This window comes from Aulonocara sp. 'chitande type north' Nkhata Bay, linkage group LG11 (assembly GCF_057382095.1).
Source record: "Aulonocara sp. 'chitande type north' Nkhata Bay isolate Kocher_YH1m ecotype deep benthic linkage group LG11, A_spYH_male_GT1.1, whole genome shotgun sequence".
In the NCBI taxonomy this organism is placed as follows: Eukaryota; Metazoa; Chordata; class Actinopteri; order Cichliformes; family Cichlidae; genus Aulonocara; species Aulonocara sp. 'chitande type north' Nkhata Bay.
The window spans coordinates 11,115,034-11,141,770 of record NC_141354.1 but is presented as its reverse complement, the minus strand read 5'-3'; the positions used below and the strand labels follow the sequence as shown (position 1 = coordinate 11,141,770).

The following is a 26,737-nucleotide window of genomic DNA, read 5'->3' as shown; positions in this document are numbered from 1 at the left end:
ATTCTTGAGTATTTTTTGTCAATGTTGAAAAGTCTGTGAGGTTTCATTCATTATTCTTATGGGATCAGTGCAATTCACCTTCAATTAAAAGGATCCTTGCTTACAAGACACCTTGTCTGTTAACAGGACTGACTTGCCAGCATGTGAGTAGAGCAGTGGACCTGAACTCAGTAAAGAAATCAGTCCTCTCGAGTGTGTGGTCGGTATGCTCAGAGTGCCTAAAGGAAAGGACAATGATTGATGGCGAGCCAGCAGCCTCTCAGGACATTCTGGTGTGTCTAAAGTGTGGTTTTCAGGTAAGTTTTTTTTTTTTTTTTTTTTTTTAAATGATAAATAAAGCAAAATGTGATGCAGCAGAGTTTAAACTAAATTGAAATAAACAACAGAGTAAGAACGTCATTATCATATTCAAGAGTCTTTAATTCTTATTTGTGTATGAACTTGACTGCTTCTTTACTTTCATGTGTACACTCACTGGACACTTTATTAAATGTGCCTGCATTTTGCCTCTAGAACTGCCATAATTCTCCACAGTATAGGTTCAACAAGGTGCTGGAAACATTACTTGGAAACTTTAGTCGTTGTTGATTTGATAGTATCATACAGTTGCTGCTTGCATGTCCAAAATGCTAATTTTACATTCTGCCCTGCTCTGTTGCATCGAGATCTGGTAACTGTGGAGGCCATTTGAATACAATGAACTCATTGTCATGCTCAACAAACCAATTTTTTAAAAATTATTTATTTACTTTTATGTTGTTGTTCAATTTTGGTGAGCCCGTGTAAATTGTGGCTTCATTTTTCTGCAGACACAGTCTTCTGCTGCTGTAACGCAGCTGCTTCTAGGTTTGATGTGTTCTATGTTCAGAGATGCTCTTCTGCATTCCTCTGTTGTAACAAGTGGTTATTTGAGTTACTGTTGCCTTGGCTTTGTGGGGGAAATCATAGATCAGCAGTTTCTAAAATATTCAGCCCTTCTACCACCAACAGCCAAGCTATGCCCAAAGTCACTTATATCATCATTCTGATGCTCAGTTATTGCCCCTCCCCTTGAGGTTGAAGGTATTTTTGAGACTTAAAATGTGGTTTTAGTTTCAGGGTTACAATTAGGTCATGGTTAGGTTTGGGCTTGGGGTTAGGCATTCAGGTTTGTTTAGCTCCTCCCCTTTGTGAGTGTGGACACTTCATCTCTTTGCTCTTGAATGCTTTGCTTCTTATATTGATTTTTATTGATTTTTATGCTGATTTTTTCCCTTTTTTCCGTGTGAGCTTACCTGCGATAACTTCTGGACACTTGTAGATCATTAGGACTAGAGTGTTCTTAACAGAAACAGCAACATTTTATGGTTACCTTGTCCTCAGCGCTCCGTGTGTCTGTGGCCTAGACACAGCTGAAGCCTGATTACAGCGTCTGGGCACCGAGCAGCCTCAATAGCCTGGAAAGGTGCTAACCGCTAGGCTAACTAGCAACAAGATGCCTTCCCTCTCCACAGATGACTACCACAGCCTCCTGCAGAAGATTGCAGTACTGGAGACAAAAATTCATCGCTTAGAAGTAAACGTGGAGGTAAATGGACTGTGTGGAAATGAAACAACCTTGCCTTTGATTCAAAACAATGGCGATGAGCAAGCTAGTACACAGCTAAGGAGCACAGATAACATGACCAAGAAAGTAGACTCTGTGCATTATTATAAATCCTCAAGTGATAATCCCCCCTTAGACTGTCTTGGTGCAAAACCAAGACATAAATCATGTCTCCTGGAAGGGGGAGGACGTATCACAGGCAGGGCACAGCGAACTGAAATCTCTGAAACCGACTGGCCTTCACTTCCTACGAGACAGAGAAGCTCTTCTACCCCTATATACGGGAGGAAACAGGACTGGACAACCGTGAATAGGAAGGTTAACAACAAACCTCCAAAACAACTGAATGTGAAACTGCAGAACAGATTTGCTCCACTATCAAAGGACCCTGGATCTATATCGGACAACCATCCATCTAAAAGCAGCGAAATAAGGTCTGAAAATCTGTTGAAAAGTGAAAGGCCACAGGGAAAGCTAAAGGCTAGGCCTGAAACTCTGATTGTGGGTGACTCTGCCGTAAAGGATGTACAAAGGATGTGCGGTAAGAACACTAAAGTCCTCTGCTTTCCTAACGATATGGTCAACAACCTGAAGGAGAGAATTCTTCAAATTGCAGATGAATATCCAACTGTGACAAACATTGTTCTGCATACAGGGTCAAACGATGTGTCCAAACAACAGTCGGAGGTTCTGAAACGGGACTTTCAGAACCTCCGATAAATACTGTAAACTCTCTGAATGCAGCTGTATTCATCAGTGGACCTGTACCGCCGGTCAGAGGAGGAGACGAGAGATTCAGCAGGTTGTTTACACTGAATAAATGGCTTATATCAGCATGTGCTGACCACTCAGTGCACTTTATCGACAACTTTAATATTTTTTGGGAACGCAGGCATCTGTTCAAAGCAAATGGATTTAATTTTAACAAGTCAGGGGTGAAACTGTTCACCTCCAACTTGTTTTATTCCATACGTCATCCATCCGTGCTTGGTGCCAAGGCTGAGATAAACGAGGAGTTATCTCATAAAGAGGAACAAACAGTACTCCAAGAACAGACAAAGCCCAGCAGAAACCTTGAGGAGGAGCTCCATCTGCCCCCACCCGGGAAGAGCCTCAGAAAGGAGAGACATCCATGGCATCTGAGGAAGAGCCTCAGAAAGGAGAGACATCTAAGGCAAGAAGAGGGGTCCCTATTTGCCTCCAACTCTCTCAACAACACCAACGACCAGGACAAGGGACCACGACCTTCCCCAGTCCCCCAAACCCCTGACAGGCCATCACCCTCCTCCCCCTCCCTTTCTCCCTCCTCCCCACACCTGAAATTCACTGAGGAGATGATGGAGCGGGTCAATGCTGGGCTCAGATCTACCCCCCGTCCCAATCCCTTTTTGTCCCCCATAAACCCCCCACCAGAGCGGCCAAAGGTTCGCCATCGAGCCCCACCCTCAACAGAGCAATCGAAGTCACATTGCCCAGCCTCGCCCCCCTTAGTTCCTCTTCATGCCCTGTCTCCGCAGTCTGATGCGTGATGTGTGAAGGGTCCGGGCTGCGAGGATTATGGCAGTGATGACTTTTCCCAGGAGAAGCTGGGACCCTGTTTACTAGAAGGTTTTAAAATTTCTGTACTTTTAGGTGACAGGAGACATGTGGCCTGGTCAAAACACAGAGAGCTGCACTCTAAAAGATCTTTAAACATAGTAAACATACCTTGTGTGCCACAGACTGCTCCCAAACACGAAAAACATTTTTAATTAATGATTTAATCACTGAGCACAGCCTTGATTTTATGTTTTTAACTGAAACTTGGTTGGACCAAAGTAACAGTGGAGCTGTTCTCATCGAGACGACCCCTCCTAACTACAGTTTTATCAGTGAGGTCAGGGCGAGCAGGAGAGGAGGAGGGGTTGCTGTCTTATTTAATGAATCATTTCAATGTAAGCAGCTATCTCCTGGAAGTTTTCAGTCTTTTGAATATGTGGCTTTACAGCTGAAGGCCCCATCCAAAGTTGTGTTTCTTAATGTTTACAGGCCTCCCAAATACTGCACAGACTTTTTTAATGACCTCAGTGAACTGCTGTCTGTGATCTGTGTTGATTTTGACTGTGTAATTATTGCTGGGGATTTTAACATTCATGTGGACAACCCTCAGGACAAAGGGACTAAAGACCTGAGTAACACTCTGGGCAACTTTGGGCTGACTCAGCATGTAACAGAGGCCACACATAATAGAGGACACACTCTTGACCTACTGATCTCCAAAGGCCTGAGCATTTCAAAGGTTACTGTGTCTGATGTGGGCCTGTCTGATCATTACTGTGTTTTCTTTGAAAGTAAAATCTCAGCCCACACAAATATATCAACAACAGTGATCACAAAACGGTGTATAACTGAACACAGTAGTGCAATTTTTAACCAGGTCTTCCCATTAACACCTGACCTGCCCAGAGGGTCAGTCAATGAGCTCGTCAATAGCTTCAATGCTAACATGTTAAATGTAATGGACACTATTGCTCCCATTAAGGTGAAGGTTATCTCTGGAAGGAAAAAGTCTCCATGGAGAAACTCCACACTGGTGAAAAATGAAAAAAGAGAGTGTAGGAAAGCTGAGCGCAGATGGAGAAAAACAAACCTCCAGGTTCATTATGACATTTATAAAGAGAAACTTCACAATTATAATTTACAACTGAGGAATGCAAGGAGGTCCTACTTCTCTGACATCATCACTAAAAACAGTCATAATGCTCGGGTCTTATTTTCTACAGTTGACAGGCTAACAAACCCTCCTGTGTCAGTGGCAGCTGAACTTCATTCGACCATGGCCTGCAATGACTTTGCCAAATTCTTCACTGAAAAAATCCAAAAAATTAGACAAGCAATTGGTACATCAACAGCAGATCCAGGATATGTACTGTGTCCACCAAAAAACTGTTTAAACACCATGAAACAGTTTCAACCTATTAACAGCAAAGACCTGGAGGACATCTTAGGTAAACTGAACTCCTCCTCCTGCTGTTTAGATGTCCTGCCAACAAGTTTTTTCAAAAAGGTCTCAAAGACTTTAGAGTCAGACCTGTTACAGATCGTCAACTTTTCTTTATTATCAGGTGTGTTTCCAGAATCACTAAAAACTGCTGTAATCAAACCTATACTGAAAAAGGACAATCTTGACAAGACACAAATGAACAACTACAGGCCAATCTCAAATCTCCCGTTTTTAAGTAAGATCATTGAAAAAGCAGTTTCTCAACAGCTCAGTTACTTCTTAAAACAGAATAATTGCTACGATGCCTTCCAGTCAGGTTTTAGACAGAACCACAGCACTGAAACCGCTCTGACCAAAGTGTTTAATGACATATGTCTGAATACAGACAGTGGAAAAATGTCAGTCCTAGTTTTACTGGATCTCAGTGCAGCATTTGATACAGTTGACCACAACATATTACTCAAACGACTGGAGAACTGGACAGGTCTTTCAGGAACTGTACTAAACTGGTTCAAAACATACGTAGAAAACAGGAAATACTTTGTATCAATAGGTAACTTCACATCTGAGCAGACAAGTATCACATGTGGAGTTCCCCAAGGTTCCATCTTGGGACCCCTTCTGTTTAACATCTACATGCTCCCACTGGCACAGATTATAAACAACAACAAAATAAACTATCACAGCTATGCAGATGACACACAAATATATATCACAATGTCACCAGGAGACCGAGGCCCTGTACAGGCTCTTGGTAAATGCATTGAGGAAATCAATGACTGGTTGTGCCACAATTTTCTCCAGCTAAACAAAAACAAAACTGAGGTAATAGTCTTTGGCGCCAAAGAAAAACGATTACAGGTCACCAGAGAACTTCAATCTATACATCTAAAAACCACAAACCAGGCGAGAAATTTGGGTGTAGTGATGGATGCAGACCTAAACTTAGAAAAACACATTAAGACAATAACAAAGTCAGCTTACTATCACTTCAAGAATATATCAAGGATAAAAGATCTGATGTCTCAACAGGACCTGGAAAAACTAGTCCATGCATTCATCTTTAGTAGGCTTGATTACTGTAACAGCATCTTTACAGGTCTACCTAAAAAATCAGTCAGACAACTACAGCTCATTCAGAACTCTGCTGCTCGAGTCCTCACTAAGACCAAAAAAGTGGACCACATCAGTCCAGCTCTGAGGTCCTTACACTGGCTGCCTGTCCGTCAGAGGATAGACTTTAAAGTTCTGATGCTGGCCTATAAAGCTCTGAATGGTTTAGGACCAAAATACATCAATGACCTCCTGACCCAGTATGAACCATCCAGATCCCTCATGTCATCTGGATCCGGTCTTTTATCAGTTCCCAGAGTCAGAACCAGACACGGAGAAGCTGCATTCAGCTTTTATGCTCCTTATATCTGGAACAAACTCCCAGAAAGCCTCAGATCAGCTGAAACACTCAGTTTATTTAAATCCAGGTTGAAGACTCACCTGTTCTCAGCTGCATTTGAATAAAGCACCAAATCCACACTTTAAGCTTAAATTTCAAAACTTACATTTAACTACTGATTTTATCTACTGTTCTGATTTTATCTGTTTTGATTTTATATACTGTTGTTTGTTTGTTTGTTTGTTTGTTAATTAGTTAGTTAGTTTATTTGCTTGTTTTAATCAATTTTAAATCATGCTTTTTATTTGTTCTTGTTTCTAATGTCTCTGTAAAGCACTTTGAATCACCTTGTTGTTGAATTGTGCTATACAAATAAACTTGCCTTGCCTTGCCTTGCCTTGCCTTGCCTAGGGTACGTGGCTAGTGAAGAAAATGTCCATAATGAAGTGGTTAGGCCTGTTGGAACTTTCAAGAAAAGAGGAAGTCTAAACATGACCCTGAATAAAGATTTTGACCCTACTGTGCTCTTGAAGATTTGTTGCACCTTAAATGTTGTGAGCCCAGAGTGTATTTTATGGTTGCCAACAAAGATTTCTGTTTTTACAGGGCTGTAACCAGTCAGGGATCCAGCATGTTGTGAAGCATCAACAGGCTTTCCACCCAGAGTCACACTGCATCACCATCAGTTTGAGCACATGGAAGGCCTGGTGAGAAACCCAGGAAGTTAATTGTGAACTGTCATGAAAAGAAGCAAAGGCTGCACACAATGGTGCCCTGTTTGTCACCTTGCGATGGCATGTGTCAGAATGCTGCCAGCATGTGAGCTCAAATAGAAAACAACAGGCACCTGCAGTCTTTTTGATCCTGGCTACCACAATTCTAAGACCAGTTTGTTTATTTGTAAATTATTTTACATCATTTTAGGCTCATAAATAATAAAATAAAATTTGTTTTCCACCATTATAATTAGGAATGGTAATCGAGAACCAGCTCCCAGTAGTCCAATCCATTGGAACCATTAGTCTGCCTGCTTATCGATCCTGCTTATCAGATCTTGAGCTCTTGCTGCAATCAGCTGATTTCAGTTTGTGTGTCAGGGGAGGAAAAAAGTGTCACAGTTTACAGCATGGATATGGACATTACTTTTATTTTTATTGCATAAAAGGATGAGAGCACGATAATGAAGTGGAGACTGCTCCAAGACAGAAACAACTGCATTATATTGTTAACACAACTTTGGCTCTTTACAAGCACTTTCACCGACACTGTGCTAAGCTAGATGGGATGTTAAAGCTGAGTAAATGCTGACACCAGAACAGCACCGTGATAAAGTAAGCAGTTATTCGCGGTGAAGCCGCTGCTTAAATTCAACAGGTAACAGAGCCTGAGCGGTCTGGCTGCAGCCTCCGTGTCTACCTGTTCATGTTTCTACAGTAAAATCACTGTGACGATCAGTTTAAAGTCTCTTTTCTGGTTTTCATCTTTGATTTGTGTTCATACATCAATACTAAGAGAAAGATCACGTGTGTTCTTATTAGGATAGGGATTTGTGCTGGTGTGTGGGGCTGTAGCCTGTAGGTTTATGTAGTTAAATGGTAATTATGAGACGTTGCGTTTCAGATCATTTTACAGAGTAACATGAAAGTAACGTAATGAGTAGTTTTTAGTAGAAGTAATTAAGTAGAAGAACACTTTAAGAAAGGTGTTCTGTGTAATATATGTAATATATTTTTGAGTAATGACCCCAACACTGATTCATTTTTATCAATTCCCATCCCTAATCATGATTTCTAAACTGCTTTCCACTCTAGCCAAGCAATTCGGATGTTAAATACTGTCTTATTAATTTCTAAAGTAAAATGAACCCGGTCTTATTAACCTCTCTCTTTGTGACAGGTGTTTCGAATGCAGTGAAGAGCTCTCGACTCATTGCAACAAGAAGGCCTTGGCTCAGAGCCTGGACTTTTTACAAAAGCACTCTGTCAAGGCAACATCAGGTAAGGTGTTTTCTGGCCATCCACTGTTGTCAAATTAAGCCTCAGTTATACAAAACGTACATGCTTACTGCAGTTTCAGCAGGGCCAAATGACAGTGTAGCTCAAGATTTATCATTCCTTTAAACTGGTGATCCTTTCTTTAGTTGAATACATCTCATGTTACATAATTTGCTTAATATTCTGGTCAGTCTAGGTTTTGTGTCTATGAGTAGAAGGCAAAAGCACAATAACAGTATATGAGCCAGTTAGCGGCTGCGTTGTGGCCAGATCCACAAATAAGACGGGCTCCTATCAGAAAAGTTATTCTTCTAAGTGAAGGGCTGACATTCCAGCAGTCGGCTGCAGTACACCTGCTCCCCCTGGTGGCAATGGTCATGTGAAGTTTGACCTACTGTTCTTCATGCAGAGACACCCCACACTATTCAAATGGGTGAAATGGTTGTCTGATTTTTTTGTTTTGTTTTGTTTTGCTTTTCTATGCTGCTAAGTGCTTGAAGAATATTCTTTCTACCCTTCTGTCGGTCTAAAATTGAATTAGAGCAGCAAACTTGTCATTAAAAGCAATAAAACTTACTAGAAATACTAAGAACTAGATGTAGAATAGAGTTGGATTTTAGTTGCAGCATTTTCAGCATTACTTACTACCTTCAGACTTGTCCTTTTCCCTCACTTAGACCACCTGAGCCCCCCACCCCACACTGAGTCAGTCATCCATATAGACATCAACTCCCATTCTCAATACTTACATGTACCTACACCTTCAGCTCAGTGTGCATCTCTTGCTTTGTGCTGGCGTGCTGAAAGACCTCCTAGCAGACTGTAGTTGATCAGGGTGGTGGGCATCATCACTTTCAGTCTCTCAGGCCGTCTCTGCATCGCCCGCTGCATGCTGCCCAGTTGCCAGTGGCCAGAGGCCAGCCACTGAGGCCCAGGCAAGCTGGTCCCCAATCTAAGCCATGGCTGTGGAAGTTGCAAGATTGATTCTGCAGCTATCTCTCCCCTCACTCCCTCCCTTGCCCCCACCTTGCATATTGCATGACTGCACATATTTGTGGAATTAAGCGCTTGAGCGCTGCTTCCCCGGCTGGGTTCCCTGAAGAACAAGCGCAGCTGCGCAGGGTTCAGCCCTGTGATCTGTCGTTCTTTGTCTTTCCATCGCTATCCGTTTCTGTCCCTAGCTTCCTCTGTTAAGTTGCTGTATGTCTCACCACCTCTGGGCCTGTGTGCTGCACTAGTGGGAGCCAGGGTCCTCAACAAGTCTGAGCAACTGGATCCTAACAGCTGGAGCGCGTTAACTCTCAGTGGACATGCACACACATTCACAGATACACATAACGCCGAATGTTAAAAATAACTTTCAAGTCAAGCAGATACCCTATTTTCTTCCAGCTCATACTATACACTTGGCCTCTACAAAGAGCTTTAAGTTTCAGTAATACACTTAACTGAATTCTCACTGGCACAAAGTGTTCTTTGCAGCACAGAGTACAAGCTCTTCCTGGCACAATAAATCTGAATGTCTTTTCTCCTCTAAGTACATTACATACCTGAAAAATTCAGATTCTTTGAAGTGTTTTAAAAGTGTCTACATAGTGTGTGTTACACACAGACTCTAAAAGAAATGTACAGAGAATTCATAAGTTAGACATGTGGTGGGTTGACAAATTTACATAGGTATACACTTTTGATTTTGTGTTGTTCATTTTTAAAGACTATAGGTGAGCAGTGTTGCGTGTTTTGTTTTATATACCTATGTCTGTGGAATAGCCTTTTTTTGTACACAGTGCCAGGCCACAGTCCGTTGTTGGTGGGGATTGATCTGCCGAGCTGGACTGTAGCTACCAACAGCTTTCATGCAGCTCTGCTTCTTTGAATTATGTGTCACCTTTTTGTCACCTTTCTTGCCACCTGATTGTTCCACACCGGTCGGCCAAATGGGTATAGAAGCGGACAGCCATTGTTGCAGCAAAATAGATGGTCGTTGCTTGTTGAGGAGCTTGTGAAATTGCATTTCAGTGGAGGCCAGGGTTTCTCAAGAAGCTGCTGTTGTACTCTGTTTTTTTTTTCTTTCTCTTTCCTATAGTCCCTAAGCACAAAAGAGCCCAGCAAGGATTTTTTTCCAAATCTATAATAATTTTGTACAACAACAGCTTCAGGAAGAAAGAAAGTCGATTAACTGTGGTCTCTCACCATCAAGGCCTTCAGCTCAAGTGCCAGAGTCCCGGGTAAAAAAGCGACTTGACCTCAGGGGGGCTAGAATGCAGCATGTAAGGCAGCTGGGGAGTCTTTGTGGAGCAAATTAAAATGTTTGTTGTGAATCGAGTCATTCTTTGCATTATAATTGTAAGAAAATCTGAGTGTTAATATACAGTATCACTGGACTGCATGTGTGTATTAATGTATTCAAGCAATTTTCTTTAAATATCTTTCAAAATGATTCAGGGTTGCTTTACAATTTTTTTTCTTTTTTTTAACATAGCCAAATCATCATAAACATCCTTGTATTAAACATTAATTTTAACATTAATTAAAGCCCACCCTGTGCACATGAACTTGCACCAGTAAAGCCTTATCCACATATAATGTGCTTCATTGGTTGTGTCATTGCTGTGTGGTTGACAGCTTGCTATAGTCGACATTCCTAAGTTTTGGATGTGAAGGTAACCTTGTTGCATGTTTCCAGAAACATTCTAAATGGAGGACTTTGACCTGATGTCAGATTGCGATATCCTTCCCTCTCATAGGTTGTTGCTTCGGTCACTCTCCTCTAAAAGCGCCAGACCAGTTCACACAGTTTTAGTTGATATCCAGCCACGTTGCCCTGTGTGTACGCCCAACATTTTCTGCATTCCCAATAGGAGGCATGCAGTAAAGAACTGTACAGACTGCAGCATCACTACTACTGACCTGAATACAGTGCACAGTCGTGTCAGACAAATGTAGCTGCACAACTTATATATGTGCTCTGCCTTTGTTTCTTTTCCTATTGTAAGAAGTTTCATGTTCTCATATCTGCTGACACAGACACGGACCCCTAGGTAAGAGTCAGCACATCAAAGCTGCATTAAGTGGCTGACTCTGAATGTTGCTGGATCAGAAATAACATGGATTTATCTCTCATTTCCCTTTTATAATTTTTTTTCTCCAATTCTCAAAGGCCAAAACAGTTTTGTTTGCAAAAAGTTTATTGCTGTGTGGTGTTGGTCACACTCACATTAAATCCTTTTCTAAATAGGTTGCTGTCATGGTGGGAAATTTATCACATGTTTATATGAGGAATATTTACATATTGTTTGCACCAGGGCTGTTTGTCTCTGTTGTACTCAGAATTGCACTTCTAGCCTCCAGTTTTGAGACCGTGGCTTAAGTCAGAGATATTCTGTAGTTGGATTACGGCACTTTTATTCACCTGATTTCCTCACCCTGGTTGTTAATTTTGTAAGCCATAATTCTTAGTTTACTGTCAGTTTAGCTTTGCCGAGTCAGTAGCCAGTAAGAGGCTTGTCCCATGGTGGTGCTTTCATGGAGGTAATCAAGAGTGCTTCTGTCTTTATTCCCACCACCGCACATGAAAGTAGGCCAGATAGTGGGTAGTAAAATCTGTGTGCTTAAATGTGTGTGTGTCTGTAAGTAACATGGCACTGGGTTCTCTTGGCCTCAGATGGCAAGGAAACGGGCTTTTCATGCCCTGCAGTCACAACAAATTAGCAAATTAATAAGACATTTGGTGTTGCCTGGCCTTCCTCTTGACTGGCTGCTCTGCATGAAGTGAGCCGGCCTTGGCCCTCTGCACTGCTGCACTGTAAGTGAACGTGGATGACGCCCACTGGCCTTTGCATTTGACAGTCTCCCAGCCCTGTGAACTGCATTAAGAAGGCAGAGTAAAGGCCTTTTGAAAATAGACTTTTGCAGACTCCTGTGTTTTGTCTTGATGATATCAGTATAAATTTACATTAAGTTTCTCTTAGATATAAAAAAAAAAAAAGTCTTTGTGGTGCGCTACTGCTAAAAAATAAAGTTGAAAATATTAATTTTTAACAAAACTGGTTATGTTTTGTTTTGTGAGCTTGAATTTTAGTCTGATGTTAGCCTTGCTTCAGCTTGATAATGTCGAACATGTAAGGCAGTTCGTTGTTTTTTTCTCTTTCTCTTTTGCAAGTACTTTTAGTAATATTCCCTGCCAAAGTAAGCATGTTTCTTTGTATTTCCGTTGTGTGAAAAAGAGCAGGGAGTACAGGAGGTGTTGGTGTATATGCATGCATGTGGGTGAGCTCGAGCACCACGATGCTTTCCTCTGCCCTGGGGAAAGGCTCCACAGTGTCACTGCTGCCCATACTCGGTGGCTGAGCAAGGAGAGCCAGGTGGTGGTGCCGAGTGCAGCACAGTCAAGCGTGGATGCAGCTCATGCTGACATTTGCCTGCGCTGACTGCTGCGGGGAGAGGAAAAATCTGCTTTTCCATATGCTTGTGCTCGTCGCAACCCTTCCCTCCACGCTCTACTCCCCCACACTGCCCTCTTCTGCCAATCGCTCCCCCACACCCTCCTCCGCCTCCAGTCTCAGCCAGATGGCTCCCTGAACATTGTTTACCTTGGGTGACGGTCCCAGATGCAGTGTGTGTCCATCGGCATCCCCATTCCATCCATTTCATTCCCTCATTCCTCTGCTTCTCTCTTAGCTCAAGTGCAGGTCTCGGCTCTCGCACTCAAGTTGCACTTTGTTGATTTTTGTGTCTCTCAAATACCACAACAAGTAGACATGCTCATTTACACACTCTTACTCCCACTCAACTATCTCTTCTGCTCAATTGTCCATACGTGCGTAAATGTCTCTTTTCACACCTTCTCAGTCTCACACCAAAACTCCAAAAATACACCGATTTTTTTTTTTCCCTTCGATCAGGCCATGGCCTTTCCTCATCCCCACTTGTTTTCCATGCATTGTATGTGATGACATATGGGAGCTCCCTTATGGCTGCATATTGAAATTGAAAATAGGCCTCCAGATGTTGCCAGCACAGAGAGCCAGATGCATTTAGCACCACTGGGTGGAGCGTCTCAGCAGCATGTTGTCCCGACAAGCTGAACCTCGCCCCTGCCTTCTTGATCCCAAATCTAGAGGACAAGCTTAAATACGCTTGCTTCATTTCTCATCAGCGCTAAATATTTTCTGTTAAAGCAATATAATTTAAGGCAGCAGCATTGGTGCAGGCAAGAAAATACAACGGAAAAAAAAAACTATGCACTGTGCATTGTGACAGAGTTGTTGTGGTATTTCTTCTCAAATCTATGTAAAAGAAAAGCTGACCTTTTTTTTTTTTTAGACACTGTTTAGTGGAATTTGATTTAGTATAAAATGCAAATTTTTAAGGCCACAAATAAAAGTCCAAGGCTCACATTCCACCGACTGTGACCAGGACGGTCGTTTTAATGCCCTTGGCCTTGGGGAGGGAAAGCTTGCTTGGTAGCGGCCAAGAGTGGGCTTACCTATCGCTGTATGTTGAATAGCTTTTTCAGTAAACATGCACAAAGAGTGATTCTATAAATTCAATATGTGCAAATGCAGGGCCATTTTGTTTTGAGGAAGAGAATGGCAAGAGCAAAGGTGCAGGTTCTTTTAAAGGTTTACTGTTGTATTGAATTTCTCGGTTTGGACATAAGCAGGTTCAGGCTAGTGACCTCGCTGCTACCTTGCTCTCTTGACTCGCTTATATGTATAAAGTGTTCATGGACCAAACTCTCTTTGTGTTTCTCTGCAATTATTGGATTTCTCAACAGCCTTTGGACCTGAAAGTGCTTCCATCAGTCCCTGCAAGAATTTGCCATTTTGTAATGAAATGTCTTATTATCAGCTCAGAAGAGAGGTTATATTTTCTATGCAGTAGGAAACTCATTGAATTTTTTTTTTTTTTACGTCAACTGTTGTAACTTCTGTTCAGCAATATTTTTTAAATACGATTAAAATGACATGAAAATCCTTTGACTCTGAATTTTTTTAATACTACAATAACAAACTATTAGATTTTTTTTTTTTTTAAATCATGCTGGCGTATTCACAAATTCTTTACACTGAGGACTGACTACTGCTAAGAAGAATTCAGTTCTCAATGTTAATAGAATAGAATAGAATAATCCTTTAATTGTCCCACAAGGGGAAATTTGGTTGTAACAGCAGCCAAAAAGACATATACAAACAAACAGGACACGGAACAGAAACATACACAATTGGATAATATGGATGCCATTCAGAGCGTATTGCAAATGGCATATTTCAATTGTCCTGTACTGCATCAAAGAATATATTTTAGCTTTTTACAAACCCAGCTTGAAAGATTGCTGCAGTCTTGGTCATAACAGGGATTGTCCGTGTTCACTTCTATCACTTGTGCCTTACTCTGACCACAGGGGGGGGGGGGATCATCTACAAGATGATCTGCCTCATTATAGCGTACTGGGCTAAAGACTTTGGCCACTATTTCTATATATACTACTAATTTTCTAGAAAATGGAAAATGGTTGTTGTGGTTTATTTAAATGGTAAATGGCCTGTATTTGTATAGCGCTTTACTTAGTCTCTATGGACCCCAAAGTACTTTACACTACATTCAATCATCCATCCATTCACACACACATTCACACACTGGTGACGGCAAGCTATATTGTAGCCACAGCTGCCCTGGGGCGCACTGACAGAGGCGAGGCTGCCGGACACTGGCGCCACCGGGCCCTCTGACCATTTAAACATATGCAAACATAAAGGAAAGTACAGGATACAAATCAAAAACTGGGTTTGTACAATTCTAACAAGTTCATGTGCTCATTATTTTTTAAGAAGCACTCCAACACAATCCTCTGAAATTTAGCATTAAACCATGGCAGAGCCTCCAGCGTGCTTTTAAGACGGCTGTAGACACTGTGGTAAATCTTTCCTGACCTCTGTAAATACTGAAAAGATTTTGACTAATAATTTCACATATTGATTCATCACTCCATCAGTACTGTTGCCACTGATCTTCAGTCCAGTTCTTGTATAAGCCTTTTCTCCCTGTTTCCGTTCCTTAAGAATGGCTAACTGCCAGCAACACTTCCAGTGAGACCATTTCTGATGAGGCTTTAGTGAACAGTAGAACTGAAGGGTCAGATGCATCATATTTCTTTTTGAGCTATGATGACTTTTTAGGTGCATCATACCTAGATATTTTATACCAAGTTTTCAGCTAATAGCTCTTTGGTAATCACCTTGCTGGTGCAAAAAGTTTATTATATACCTGTCAAAACTGTGATTCTGACATTATTCACACATTCTAGTGAAGAAAAGGAAACAAATTGTGTATTGCAACAGGCTGCTATTACAGTTATCTGTTATGTATGGATACAACACTGGTTCATCCTTAATTTAGGTGCATTTTTTTTTCTTTTTAAGTGGATTAACAAAGAAATAAACAAAAACAAGAAAATATTCCTCTAAAAAATGAGTGAAAAAAGAGCTTCAGAAGAGTTTCAGAAAGCCTGGAGAACTATTGCTCAAGACCAGTTTAAAAGATTACAAGAAAGTCTGGTTGCTGGGAAGCAAAATATAAAGAAATGAACGGTGGCTCAATGCTTTTGCCCTTTACTGTTTAAGGCAGAAAAACAGATCCTGTTAATGAAAATCCCAAAGTACTAGGACTAAATAGACAAAAATATGATGAACATCAAGTTTCCAGATCATTAGAGAAATTAAAGAAAAGCTTTCTCCTGACAGACAAACAAATAAATCTTTCAAAATATTCATGAATTAATTTGACAAATGAAATGCACTCTGACTGAAATATCTTCTCATTCTTCACTGCAAATAGGTAATGTTAATTAAAGAGTAGTACATTTTTGAGTTGCTTGTGTGTCTCATTCCTGGCTTGGTTATTGTTTAGCATTTAAAATAGTCTATTTTCTTCTTTAATACCAAACAGAACACATTCATTGTTTCTCATTTCAGTATTCAGCTGTGTACAGTGATCGTTTTAGGGAGTTGATAATGGCTACATTGGTATTCTCATTACTGCTGGTTCACTGCGTAGACCTCTTTCTGTGCCTAAGGCTGCTAAATTAAAAAAGCCAATCTGTAGAGGATTATGGTGTGTTCCCACATCGGCGTTTGTTTCTGAACAACAGCTGCGTTTTACCTGAAGAAGCTGCAACTGTCACATATTTATGTTTTTTATTTATTCATGATTTTTTACCATGATAAACTCCAAAAGTAAGATGTCATGTTAAGAACAATAAGTTAACTAGTGAAGAAGACTAGCATGTGTCAGTAACGTGTTATTGTTGACCCATCATGGTTTTAGCTATATTGCTAGCTGCTGGCACGCCATCAGCCCACACTGCTCCAGTACTAACTCTAGTCTGTCCCCAGCAAGCTGTATGCCACTGTTAGATTCTGACCATCTGTGTCTTACTTTCTGTGGAAGGTTAGTTTTCATTGGTGATCAGGAGTAACAGCTGGCTCTGGAGAGCCATCTCTCCAACCCCAGCCCCCACTCCTCCACCACTAACCAGCGGAAACTTCTACAGCTGTCATCTGCTTTCCCAAATGACCCAGCTCTCCTTCCAGCTGCCATCCCAATACCTTACTCCCAGTCCCAGTTTTGGTGCAAGGCAAAGTCTTTTTTTTTTCTTTCTTTTTTTTGGCCAGTATTCCAGGACAATGGAAATTTGTTCAAGACCCCCACTTCACTTGGTGCATCTTGACTTCAGTCTTGTTATGAAAAATAATATTAAGGTTTAATTCAAAACCACGTGCACACTATAATCCTGCCATTTAACTCTAACTTATAGCCTTTTACTGTACCTCTTTGTTTTATGTGTTCCAGCAGTATCACCCAAGATCATAAAACTCAGAGAAGAACCACCAGATTATGCTGACCTACCAAAAGGCAAGAGCTCAGTCAGCAGTGCTTTGGTCCCTGTTAAGGGAATCAATAACCTTGGTAACACCTGCTTCTTCAATGCTGTTATGCAGGTTGGTATTGCTATTCTGTTTCTGTTACTCGTCCTTGATGATTTTGTTTTTACTTGAATCTTACTCTTTTTATAATATTGGGTCAGAACTCAAGAACTGAGAAACTTTTGCCATTAACAGAACACTAAAATATTCAGAAGCATTGTTTTTGGCATACAGCTCCCAAGGAAAGTGACACCAGTGGCATCCTTTAAAAAGAAAGAAGCCATAGATAGTAAATGTGCATGAACTCTTGGACATCTGTGGAAGACAAGAGTGGTGGATGATCATAGTATCCTTTCTATGGTAAAGAAGAACTGCTTGAGAACATGCAGCCAGGTGAAGAACACTGTGAAGGAGGGAAAAAACACAGGGTGTTCACCACGAGTTGCAAACAAGTGATCTGTGGCCTGAAGCATACTATGATCTGAAAGACAGTAAAACTCGTATCAACTATATTGTCAGCTCGCTTTCAACAGTGTTGACTGGTTGGTGTTTGCAACTCAAAGATAAGTTAAAACATATTCTGAAAGCAATCCAGACACTTTTGAAGGTAATGAAGTGAACTACTGCAATGGCCAAGTCTATCACTTACTTGCAATACTGGAAAGCCAGAAAGACCTTCAAACAACTGGAGACCACTACAGCATAAAGGCCTGGAAAAGCATCACAAAGTATCAAGCTCCTCCTTTAGGGAGGTGCACGGATTCTAAACATCAGGGAGTCATTGCTTTCAAAGGATACTCAACGTATTTAAAATGGACATTTTATTTTAGACCTTACATTGGAGACCTTGAAAATGGATGACTCTGGACAAAAAATAGTTGTGATTCCTCTGTGGTTGATGTGATATTGGCATTCAAAGCCAAGATTATGTAATTTGAATCACTGTACAAATATTTCCAGACTTTACTGTACACAACTGGCACTCGGTTGGTGCAGAGCACGTTCACAGCACAGCACAGCTATAGAGCCCTCCTCAGTTTTTCCCTGGTCATGTCATGGTGACTGCAAACTGACATGCCTCTTCAACAATGAAGCTGTTTTTTTTCCGCCATTTTGTTAATCACCCTCAGGGTCTCCCTCGTTGATTGAAATTCGAGTGAGCGTGCTTTACATGCTTTTCCCTCCCTCTCCCTGTCTGTTTGTATTGTCTCCTTGAAAATTGCAATCTTTCTGGTGAAAACACATAATTGTCAGAGGATGAGCTGTGTCTGTGTTCACAATGCCAGCTCCATTGTGTGTTTTCCATAGCAACAGTCTTTATTGCCAGGATGTGACAAAACAAATATCTCTTGAAAAGGGAGGAAAAGATGCTTCTCTAACATGAAGGGACAATGACTGCTTCAAGCAATCTCCTCGCCAAGGATCTTCTCTGCATTTAATTCATACAGATCATAGATAATTTTGCCTTTTTCAGTGATAAACTCGACACAAGTTTCTAAATCATACTAAAATGGAGAAAACATTGTTGCGCAGCTATTTTAGTTGACTACATGATATTGCCACAAGCTAAGTGCAGAAACATTTTTATATCTCTAAAACATTATAGCTTTTCTTGTTTCTTTGCCTTATGAAAGAAAATGTTAGAATCTGTGGTTTTGATCAGTTGGAGCCACTTCTTTAATGTACAATATTCTCTAGTTAAAACCAGTTGATCTAATGCACCTGATGAATCAGAGGCAGAGTGTCAGATATGGTGGGGGAAATCAACACAGCTTGGTATTGTGTTATTTTGTATGGATATAAAGACACCAAATATCAATATTTTATTAAATAAATTCTAATACTTAGAAAAAAAGAGGGCCCACCTCATTTACCTCATCTGAGATAATGTTAGCTAATTAAAATTAACCGAAAAACCATCCAACACTGGACACACTTGGTTTGACAAAGCTACCTTCAGTCACACAACTACAAAATAGGATCTTCAGTACATTTTTAAAAATTGCCCTTTTTTCACATTCTGCATCTTGTGGTGAGTAAATGGTTGCTTAGACCTTGAGAGTGTTAGATCCTCACAACAACTTTTGATTGCAAGAGGCAATGTTTCCGCAAACAGTTCCAGTCTGACTTGGACCGACTGCAATCCCTCTGAAAGATTGTCAAAAGTGTGAAAATAATTTCTGTTTAATTCATAAATACAGACAGATTGTCTGCATGTTGCCATCAGTCTGAATGAGTCTTTGTCACTGAGGACAACTCCATAGGATTCAACTGGCTGCCAAATGGTTGTATACTGGTTATATAAAGCAGGAATGTTGCTAAGTCCAAATGTAATGGTTAAATGTGAATTTCACATGTGAGTTTTAATGAGTTATCACAGTTAATTGCTGTACTGTCATAAATGATTGCAAGTAATTGCCAACTTGACCCAAATTTAAATTGCAGACTGATAGCAGACTTACTGGCAACATTTATGGCAGGTTTTAGTGACAGTGTTGGTGTGCTTGACCATTATTTACAACAAAACCATAACATGAATGAAACAGATACTGACAAAGTCTAACTTTGAGGACATAATTTGCAGTTGGGGAAAGGTGACAAATCACAATAGATGTTATTGCAGTACTCAGTATATTGCAAAATGTTAAACTGCATTAATATTGTATAAGCGAGTCCCACCTTTAGAAAACAATGACCCCGCTTAACAGTCTTAACATGATTCTGTTTTCCTCACAGAACCTGTCCCAGACACACATGCTCATTGACCTTATCCAAGAGGTGAAGGAGAAGGGGTACAAATTGAGGATCTGCCCCCCTCCAGAGACAAATCTGGTACAGCTTATTATTCTCATTAATAAAGGAGAATTATGCATATTTTAATATGCATAATTACAGAAATTTTTGAATGCTGTTAGAACTTAGTAGTAGTTAAAATTGAAGTATTTTCATGTTTTCTGTATTTCTGGCCTTATTTCATAAACAAGATACTAATTACTTCAAATAAGAACAACATGTTTTACTTTCATGTGTTCTTCCTATTCCAGAGTCCACTAACAGTAGTGCTGCCCAGTCCAGAACCCTTGACTGCCGCCATGTTTGCCTTCCTCCACAACATGAAGGATCCAGGGAAAGGCTGTGTCAATCCCAAAATCCTCTTCAACCAACTCTGCCAAAAGTAAGGCACAACCTTTCATATCACCTGCTACTTCCTGTGAACCCAGAGCCTCTGCTTTATGTGTCCCCTCATCTGTGGGGAACATGAGAAGTAATGTAAGCTAGTGAAGCTGGAGCAGAGGCTATGTTGATTTGAATATTTTCATTCTGAAGCAAGCAGAGTTGGCAAAAGCAAAGGCATTCTGTACTTAAGTAGAAGTACAAATACTACTGGTAACAAATACTCCAGTAAAAGTTGAAGTACTGATACAACTTCTATACTCAAGTAAAAAAGCACAGGCTCAGAAATGCACTTAAAGTAAGAAACTTCTGTGGAGGATGCTTCTATTTTTATGCAAGGCTAACTGAACCTTGTGCTATATTAACGTAATGATAACATAATCTCAGTAGATTGAAATCACTTTCACTTTCGTCTAACTTTTTTCATTCTAATGATACTCATCTTGAATCAGAAGACAAAGAAGGAAAATAAAAAATGTGTATCTATTTTCTGTTGCCTACACTGTAGAGGGTCCTGCAGAGTATGTGGCAGTCTGAAGTCTAATCACTACCATCTATTCTGGTCCTGCCCAAAAATTAGGGTTAGGCAAGATATCCACAAATGTTTGAAAAAGATTTTCTGCACACAAATCCCCTTTGATTTCTTATATATGTACTTAGGCCTCCCAAATATAACTAATCCAGCAGATAAATATCTACTGAGAATTATGTTAATGTCAGCTAAGAAAACCCTGACAAGAAAATGGCTCCAAGCATTGGAAGGAATACAAGAACTGCACCATACTGTCTACCAAATATTTATAATGGTGAGACTCACTATGTCTTTGCAGCTTTAAAGAGAGAAATTCAACAAACCCTGGTTTAAGTGGACCCAGTATATTAAAGAGATAAGAAGTAATTTTGTCTAAATAGCTTACCTTACCTAGTAAAACAACTATGAGGTGGAAAATGCCATCAAGACTGGGCCAGCTGTTTCCACCGGTCCTACTGTTCGGTTTGTTGGTTTCTTTCTTGTTTTTTTGTGTGTGTGTGTGTGTGTTTTGTTTTGTTTGCGGTTTTTTTGGTTTTCTTTTCTTTTTTTGCCTACAATTAAAATCACAACCAGATATTTATTTTAAAAAAAACATTTTACATAAAAAACATCTGGAAAATTCAATCGGGACATACCACTTCCATCTTGCTACAACTTTGAGGAGTTGAAATTGTTTGTCATATGTTTGTCTCCAATGTTTAGCAAAATTGCGTATGGACAAATACTATACATATAAATGCCAGGTTTCTTATTTTCAGGAATGTTATAACGCTCCTAATGTAAATACTTTGTGCAAGATAATCAATAAAAACTTACAAATATTTAAAAAATGTAGGGAGTAAAAGCAAAAAGTAGGCAGAAAAAAAAAACAACTTTCATATATCTGAAAATAGTACGTAAGCACAGTAAAAAAGTATCTGTACTTTGAGTACACAGATTTTATTGACAAACCTTTCAGACATTTTGAACTCTGGTTGTGTAATTGCGGACCTAAAATCACCAATCATCATACACCAGCTTCAGACTCCTGCCAATGTTTGGTTTCAGGGTCAGTGAAGCCATCAGAATTCACCATAATTATTGTTCTCCATCACCACTGCAGGAGCCACAGCTTCCACCTGCTTTCATCCCTTTACTGCAGCAGTGCACACTTTTAACCAGCCTGACCCCAGTAGCACATGGTCTCTGCTGAATGCCTTTCACACACACTAACCTTGACGTACACGGAACATGCACTCAAATCACTGTACCGCTGTAGCTAGCCATTTGTAGTTCTCCTGCTTCTCTCCACATGGCTGTGCCACCTGTGTCTCATTTGATCCAAGGTCTGACAGACTGTGTGACAGGCAGACCTTGCTCTTACATGAAAAGTGTGGGTGTCTGGTTGGCTGACTTATTGGTTGAGCTTGGTACCCTGCTGGTTGGGTCCACCGTGTTTGTGTGTATGGAGGGGGGCTGGGGCCTCACACTGTTTAGTAGTGCAGGTGGATGACCAGAGCATTTGATGTTGGATGACTGGATCGTTCTCTGGTGCGGCTTTTACAGTTATTCTGGTACCTAGCTTTTATCAGACAGACCTCTGTGGGTGTTTGTGTAGTGTGTGTTTGTGGGATGCCACCTCACCTGGCACCACCTCGCCCTGCAACGCATGCAGGCAATTGTGCATTCAGACAGCAAGCACTGCACACTCTTATGCACTCATACATGTCTAATTTCAAGTAGAACTAATCTATTCCACTAAAATACATTTGAATAGACAGATTTGACTTTAAGCTTCACCACACTTTATGCTACTCTTTGTTTAAACTGTATCAAATGATTAATCTATTCATTTTTCCATACAGCTTTATTGTAGTACAGTAAAATGACAGATTTAATACATTGTTTTTATGCTTCAAATGGCAAAGAGGTGGGAAACTGGGGATATGTTATTTTATTTTATTGCTCAATTACAGCGTTCATGTTTATTCCCAATGACAATAATATTTGATGCACTTTATTATCAATGTTTTGTTTTTATAACTTTTTTTTTTTTTTTTAGGTAAATTCAACTCACATAATCTAATACAGCGGTCTCCAACCTTTTTTGCGCCACGGACCGGTTTATGCCCGACAATATTTTCACGGACCGGCCTTTAAGGTGTCGCGGATAAATACAACAAAATAAAACTAGTACCGGTACCGAAAAAAAGAAGATTTATTCATAACACGCGTGAAAAGACCAAGGAAAACAGAGTTAACGATCAAAACGATAACAAAATAACGCTGAAAACCGATAAAAACCCTGAAAACCATACATTGCACACCTGAGCCTCAACTCTCGCAGCCCAGTACCAAACGACTCACGGACCGGTACCGGTCCGAGGCCCGGGGGTCGGGGACCGCTGATCTAATGGATAGAGATATAAGCATTCAAGTTATTGTATGTTGTAGCCTTTTACAGGTATGAAGTTTATGTAGACTTTTTGCATCCCATGGTGTAATGGTTAACACATTCACTTGGCAGGTGAAAAGTTGCTGGTTTGCTCCAGCCAGAGACATAAATCCCCTTCATGGTTGCGTCAAACCAAACGTGCAGAGCTATTCGTTTTGGTGAACCCCTTGTTTATGGCAAGGAAGCAGGGATGACTGTTTTTGGTATCGCCATCTTGATGTCTTGAAGCCAAATTATCCAATTCAAAAAGTGAGGAACACTGAAGTAACGCATTCATCACACATCGCTTTGAAGCTGACGGACGGTTGTTTGTGGATAGCCAGGTTCCAGTGGTCTGGGCGAGCCTCTAATGTATGTACTATCACCTGGAATTGAGAGAAATTTTTCTTGGGTGTCGCCCACTTCCCATCGCCAGCAGTTATTTTGCTTGTAGTCACTTGTCTCTGGTCACAATTGCTGCAGATTCCTTTCAGGCTGTATGTAGTGTTCAATATATATTTATTTTTAATGAGGGGTTTTGTTTTGTCTGGGTTGTTGTTTTTTTTTTGGGGGGGGGGGGGTGGGGGGGGGTTGTTTTGGGTTTTGTTTTTGTTTTTTGTTTGTTGCTTTTTTGTTAGTGTTGTGATTGGCAACTTAACTTTTTTTAAATTTACTTATACGCCACAGAACATGCATGATTCTGAGCCTGATGATAGCCTGCGCTATCACCTGTTTTTAGACGACTCCTCACAGCAGCCTATCTACATTTACTCAGGCCTAAAGCCTTTGATCTGAAAGGCCAAGGCCAAGAACTGCTTGTTTACTGGGACATTTTTCTTTCTGTTGCAGCGACCTTTACAGTACCTGTACTCTGAAAATGTCCTGCCATCCTCTGCAAGTTCTTCTCACTCAAAGAGGATTGGGTCTGCCCTTGGCCTGTGAGGGCTAACAGCGCTTTTATCATTTCTTTATCAGTCTTTCCCTGTATGTTTGTGTTAGCACACTGCATAATGGGGCCTTCAGTCTGTGATCAGCACAGTTTAAATGGTTTTTTTCTACTTAGCAGGGGTTAATGATTATAGCCATGGCTGATCCAGTGTTTTACAGTATTCCCACGCAGAGCAGACTCTGATTTAGGCTTTACTCTCGGTAAAGGGAAGTAAATCTGCAGGCTGGAGCTGTTGTGCTTTGAAAATAAGGTAGAAGTTGGAATAAACAGCACTAATCTTCTGAATTATAATGACAAACACAGTCTGTTTCCGACACCTTGAAACAGCCATATGAGTCAACCTACTCTACTCAGCTCATCCTGAAGTCGAGCCCATTTTTGTGTTAAATGTGCGTGTGTTCACATGGATTTGACCTTAACCAGCTGAGTACCCCACAGCTTGCTTCCTCATCCTCCTGCCAACAGCACGGGGTCTGGTCTGTGCTCAGACCAGTGCCAAGCAGTGTGTGTCGGACGGCCAGCACCACACTCTGTATCTGGTGCCAGTGAGGGTCCCAGCTTGTACCCAGTGTACTACAAAGCCAGTCAGTGGCACAACCGGGAAAAAAAAAATTACAGACACAACTGTTTGTCTGTTTTCCTTTTTGGACCTGGACTTGAAATGTCTTAAGTATTAAAAATGACAATTTTTTGAGAATTTTCATCATTAATGTCCATCACTTTATCTGGATGCATTAGCTACACATGTGTAATGCACAATCTGGAGGAAAAAATGCCACACAGAGGGCATTCATCAACACCTGCTTCTTTCAAGGACTGATTCCATTTTCAGGACAGCCACTGGACACTCTTGTGGTGCAAAAAAATGAAAAGTATGCTGGCTCTCTTCTCTGTCCGTGTACTGTGTCCACATACTCACATCTTTCAAAAATTGTTCATAAATAAGCCTTGTGAGAAGCCTTTCATCCCTGATAGAAATAGCACATGACAACAATGGATCCCATCTAGTGCTGGCATCCAGGTCACTTGCACATACAGCACACACCACATTAAAAGAAGAGAGACAGATTCAGAGTTGGTATAAAAATAAGAATAATAATTTTGACATGTGCACATATTCAAAGCTGGCATTGAAACTTTACATCCTTTCCCTCAGCTCTGCTGCTCTCTATCTGGTTTGTGAACACAGGACACCTTCGAATAATGATGTTGAGAGCTTCATGATCAAAACCAGAAAAATATGAATTAAAAGTACAAAGCCAATCTTTGATGGCGGTTCAGTGATTTTTTTTTCTTTGTATTTTTTCCCTGTTGCACTAGAATTTTTGTGCGTTTTTATGGAATATTTCAATAGGCATAAAATCTTTTTATATTACAGTTTCAAACATTGTGCCATTTCTCATTGACGAATCAACCTTTAAATACGTTACTGTGTCATGATATATGAGTTTTCTTTCTCTTATACAGCACTAGTATGTCAGCATCAGTGAGGGTGCAGACCAATCCATGTAGTCAGAATGAATGTTTTTGGGGGGTTTGTCTCTCAATTTCCCATTAGTGAAGTCAGTAGTTAAACTAACAATGTTCTCAGAGTGACAACAAATGTTTATTATTTTTAATTTGAAATTATTCATAGTGTTTAAATGCTGCAGTGAATGCAAACATTGAACTGCAATGTTTTAAAGCCGTCTAAGAGTAAAGGACTAATAATAATAAACGTGTGTGTGTGTGTGTGTGTGTGTGTGTGTGTGTGTGTGTGTGTGTGTGTGTGTGTGTGTGTGAGAGACTTGGGGGGAGCTTGTGTGGCCTTGTGTCTGGTACTAACTCATCCGGCTATTAATTGTGTTAGCACCGCAGCTGTTTGTATTGGCCAGATTGAGAGCAGGGCTACAGGGCCCTTCTGCTTTGTCTCCACTGGGATGAACTTCCAGACCTCCTCATTCCCACTGATACCAACCATGTGCATTCATTTTTTTTTTCTTTTTCACTGCCTCTCTTTCCCCCCCTTTTTTTTCTGTCTCACGCATTCTCCTCTCTGTTTTGTCTTCATATTTCTCTCTTTTAGTTGATCAACAAATTCAGTTGGCAAAGCTAGATGGAGGCATTCCTTTACTTGCTGCTCTTCCTGGAGGCTCGCCAGTAAATAACATATGTTCTCTGTACCATCTTCACCCCTGCACGTTGCCTTCTGTTTGCACAAAAAGAGGCATGAAAGACAGAGATTAGGATAAGATGCGAGTATGTGGGGCAACTTTGATCTCCTCCAGATTTACAGGTTCTGACCTGTGTTGAAGAGAGGTGCTTGGCCATTTCTCTCCTGGACATCCATTTGTTCATGGCAATGTGTCAAGGGTGTAAAAAGCTGTTTTGGTCTGAGTGATCTTCCCACATAAGTAGGATTAGGAATGTCATTAGGAGAATGTATTGGTCAGAATTTATATTTGACACACTGCATTCCTTTTTAATAATTATAATAGGATTAACTGCTTTCATCAGACAGGAACAGGTGTGCAGCATTCCTATTCAGAACATTTTGGCAAACAAAGAAACTTAACATACAAAGATCATAGCATAGCAAAAGATCCACAATGGCTTGAAAGGAGTTAACCCACTACTACGCACTGCCCACCTCTGACCACCCTCAATGTTGTCTAATCAGGAATGTGGCCTCTCAGTATGTGTTATCCCTGTTGAACCAACCTGTCCTTTGGTTATGTGGTTGCCTCGGCCCAACAGGTTGCAGTAGCTCCAACCTTGGCTACCCATCTGCCCCTGGCATCTGTCCTC

At 40.7% G+C, this 26,737-nt stretch overlaps 1 protein-coding gene across 2 annotated transcripts in view; it reads left to right on the top strand.

Moving 5' to 3' along the window:
- usp45 (ubiquitin specific peptidase 45) overlaps nucleotides 1–26,737 on the top strand; it is a 44,203-nt gene that overhangs the window by 1,882 nt on the left and 15,584 nt on the right. Inside the window, exons 3-8 of one of the 2 annotated variants that reach the window (XM_086310552.1) lie at nucleotides 127–296; nucleotides 6,568–6,668; nucleotides 7,858–7,958; nucleotides 16,812–16,957; nucleotides 19,619–19,714; nucleotides 19,927–20,057. In XM_086310552.1, the coding sequence (XP_086166678.1) occupies nucleotides 127–296; nucleotides 6,568–6,668; nucleotides 7,858–7,958; nucleotides 16,812–16,957; nucleotides 19,619–19,714; nucleotides 19,927–20,057 (745 nt within the window). Of the gene's footprint in view, nucleotides 1–126; nucleotides 297–6,567; nucleotides 6,669–7,857; nucleotides 7,959–16,808; nucleotides 16,958–19,618; nucleotides 19,715–19,926; nucleotides 20,058–26,737 lie in introns of both variants that reach the window. The other variant, XM_086310551.1, reaches the window with a different exon arrangement.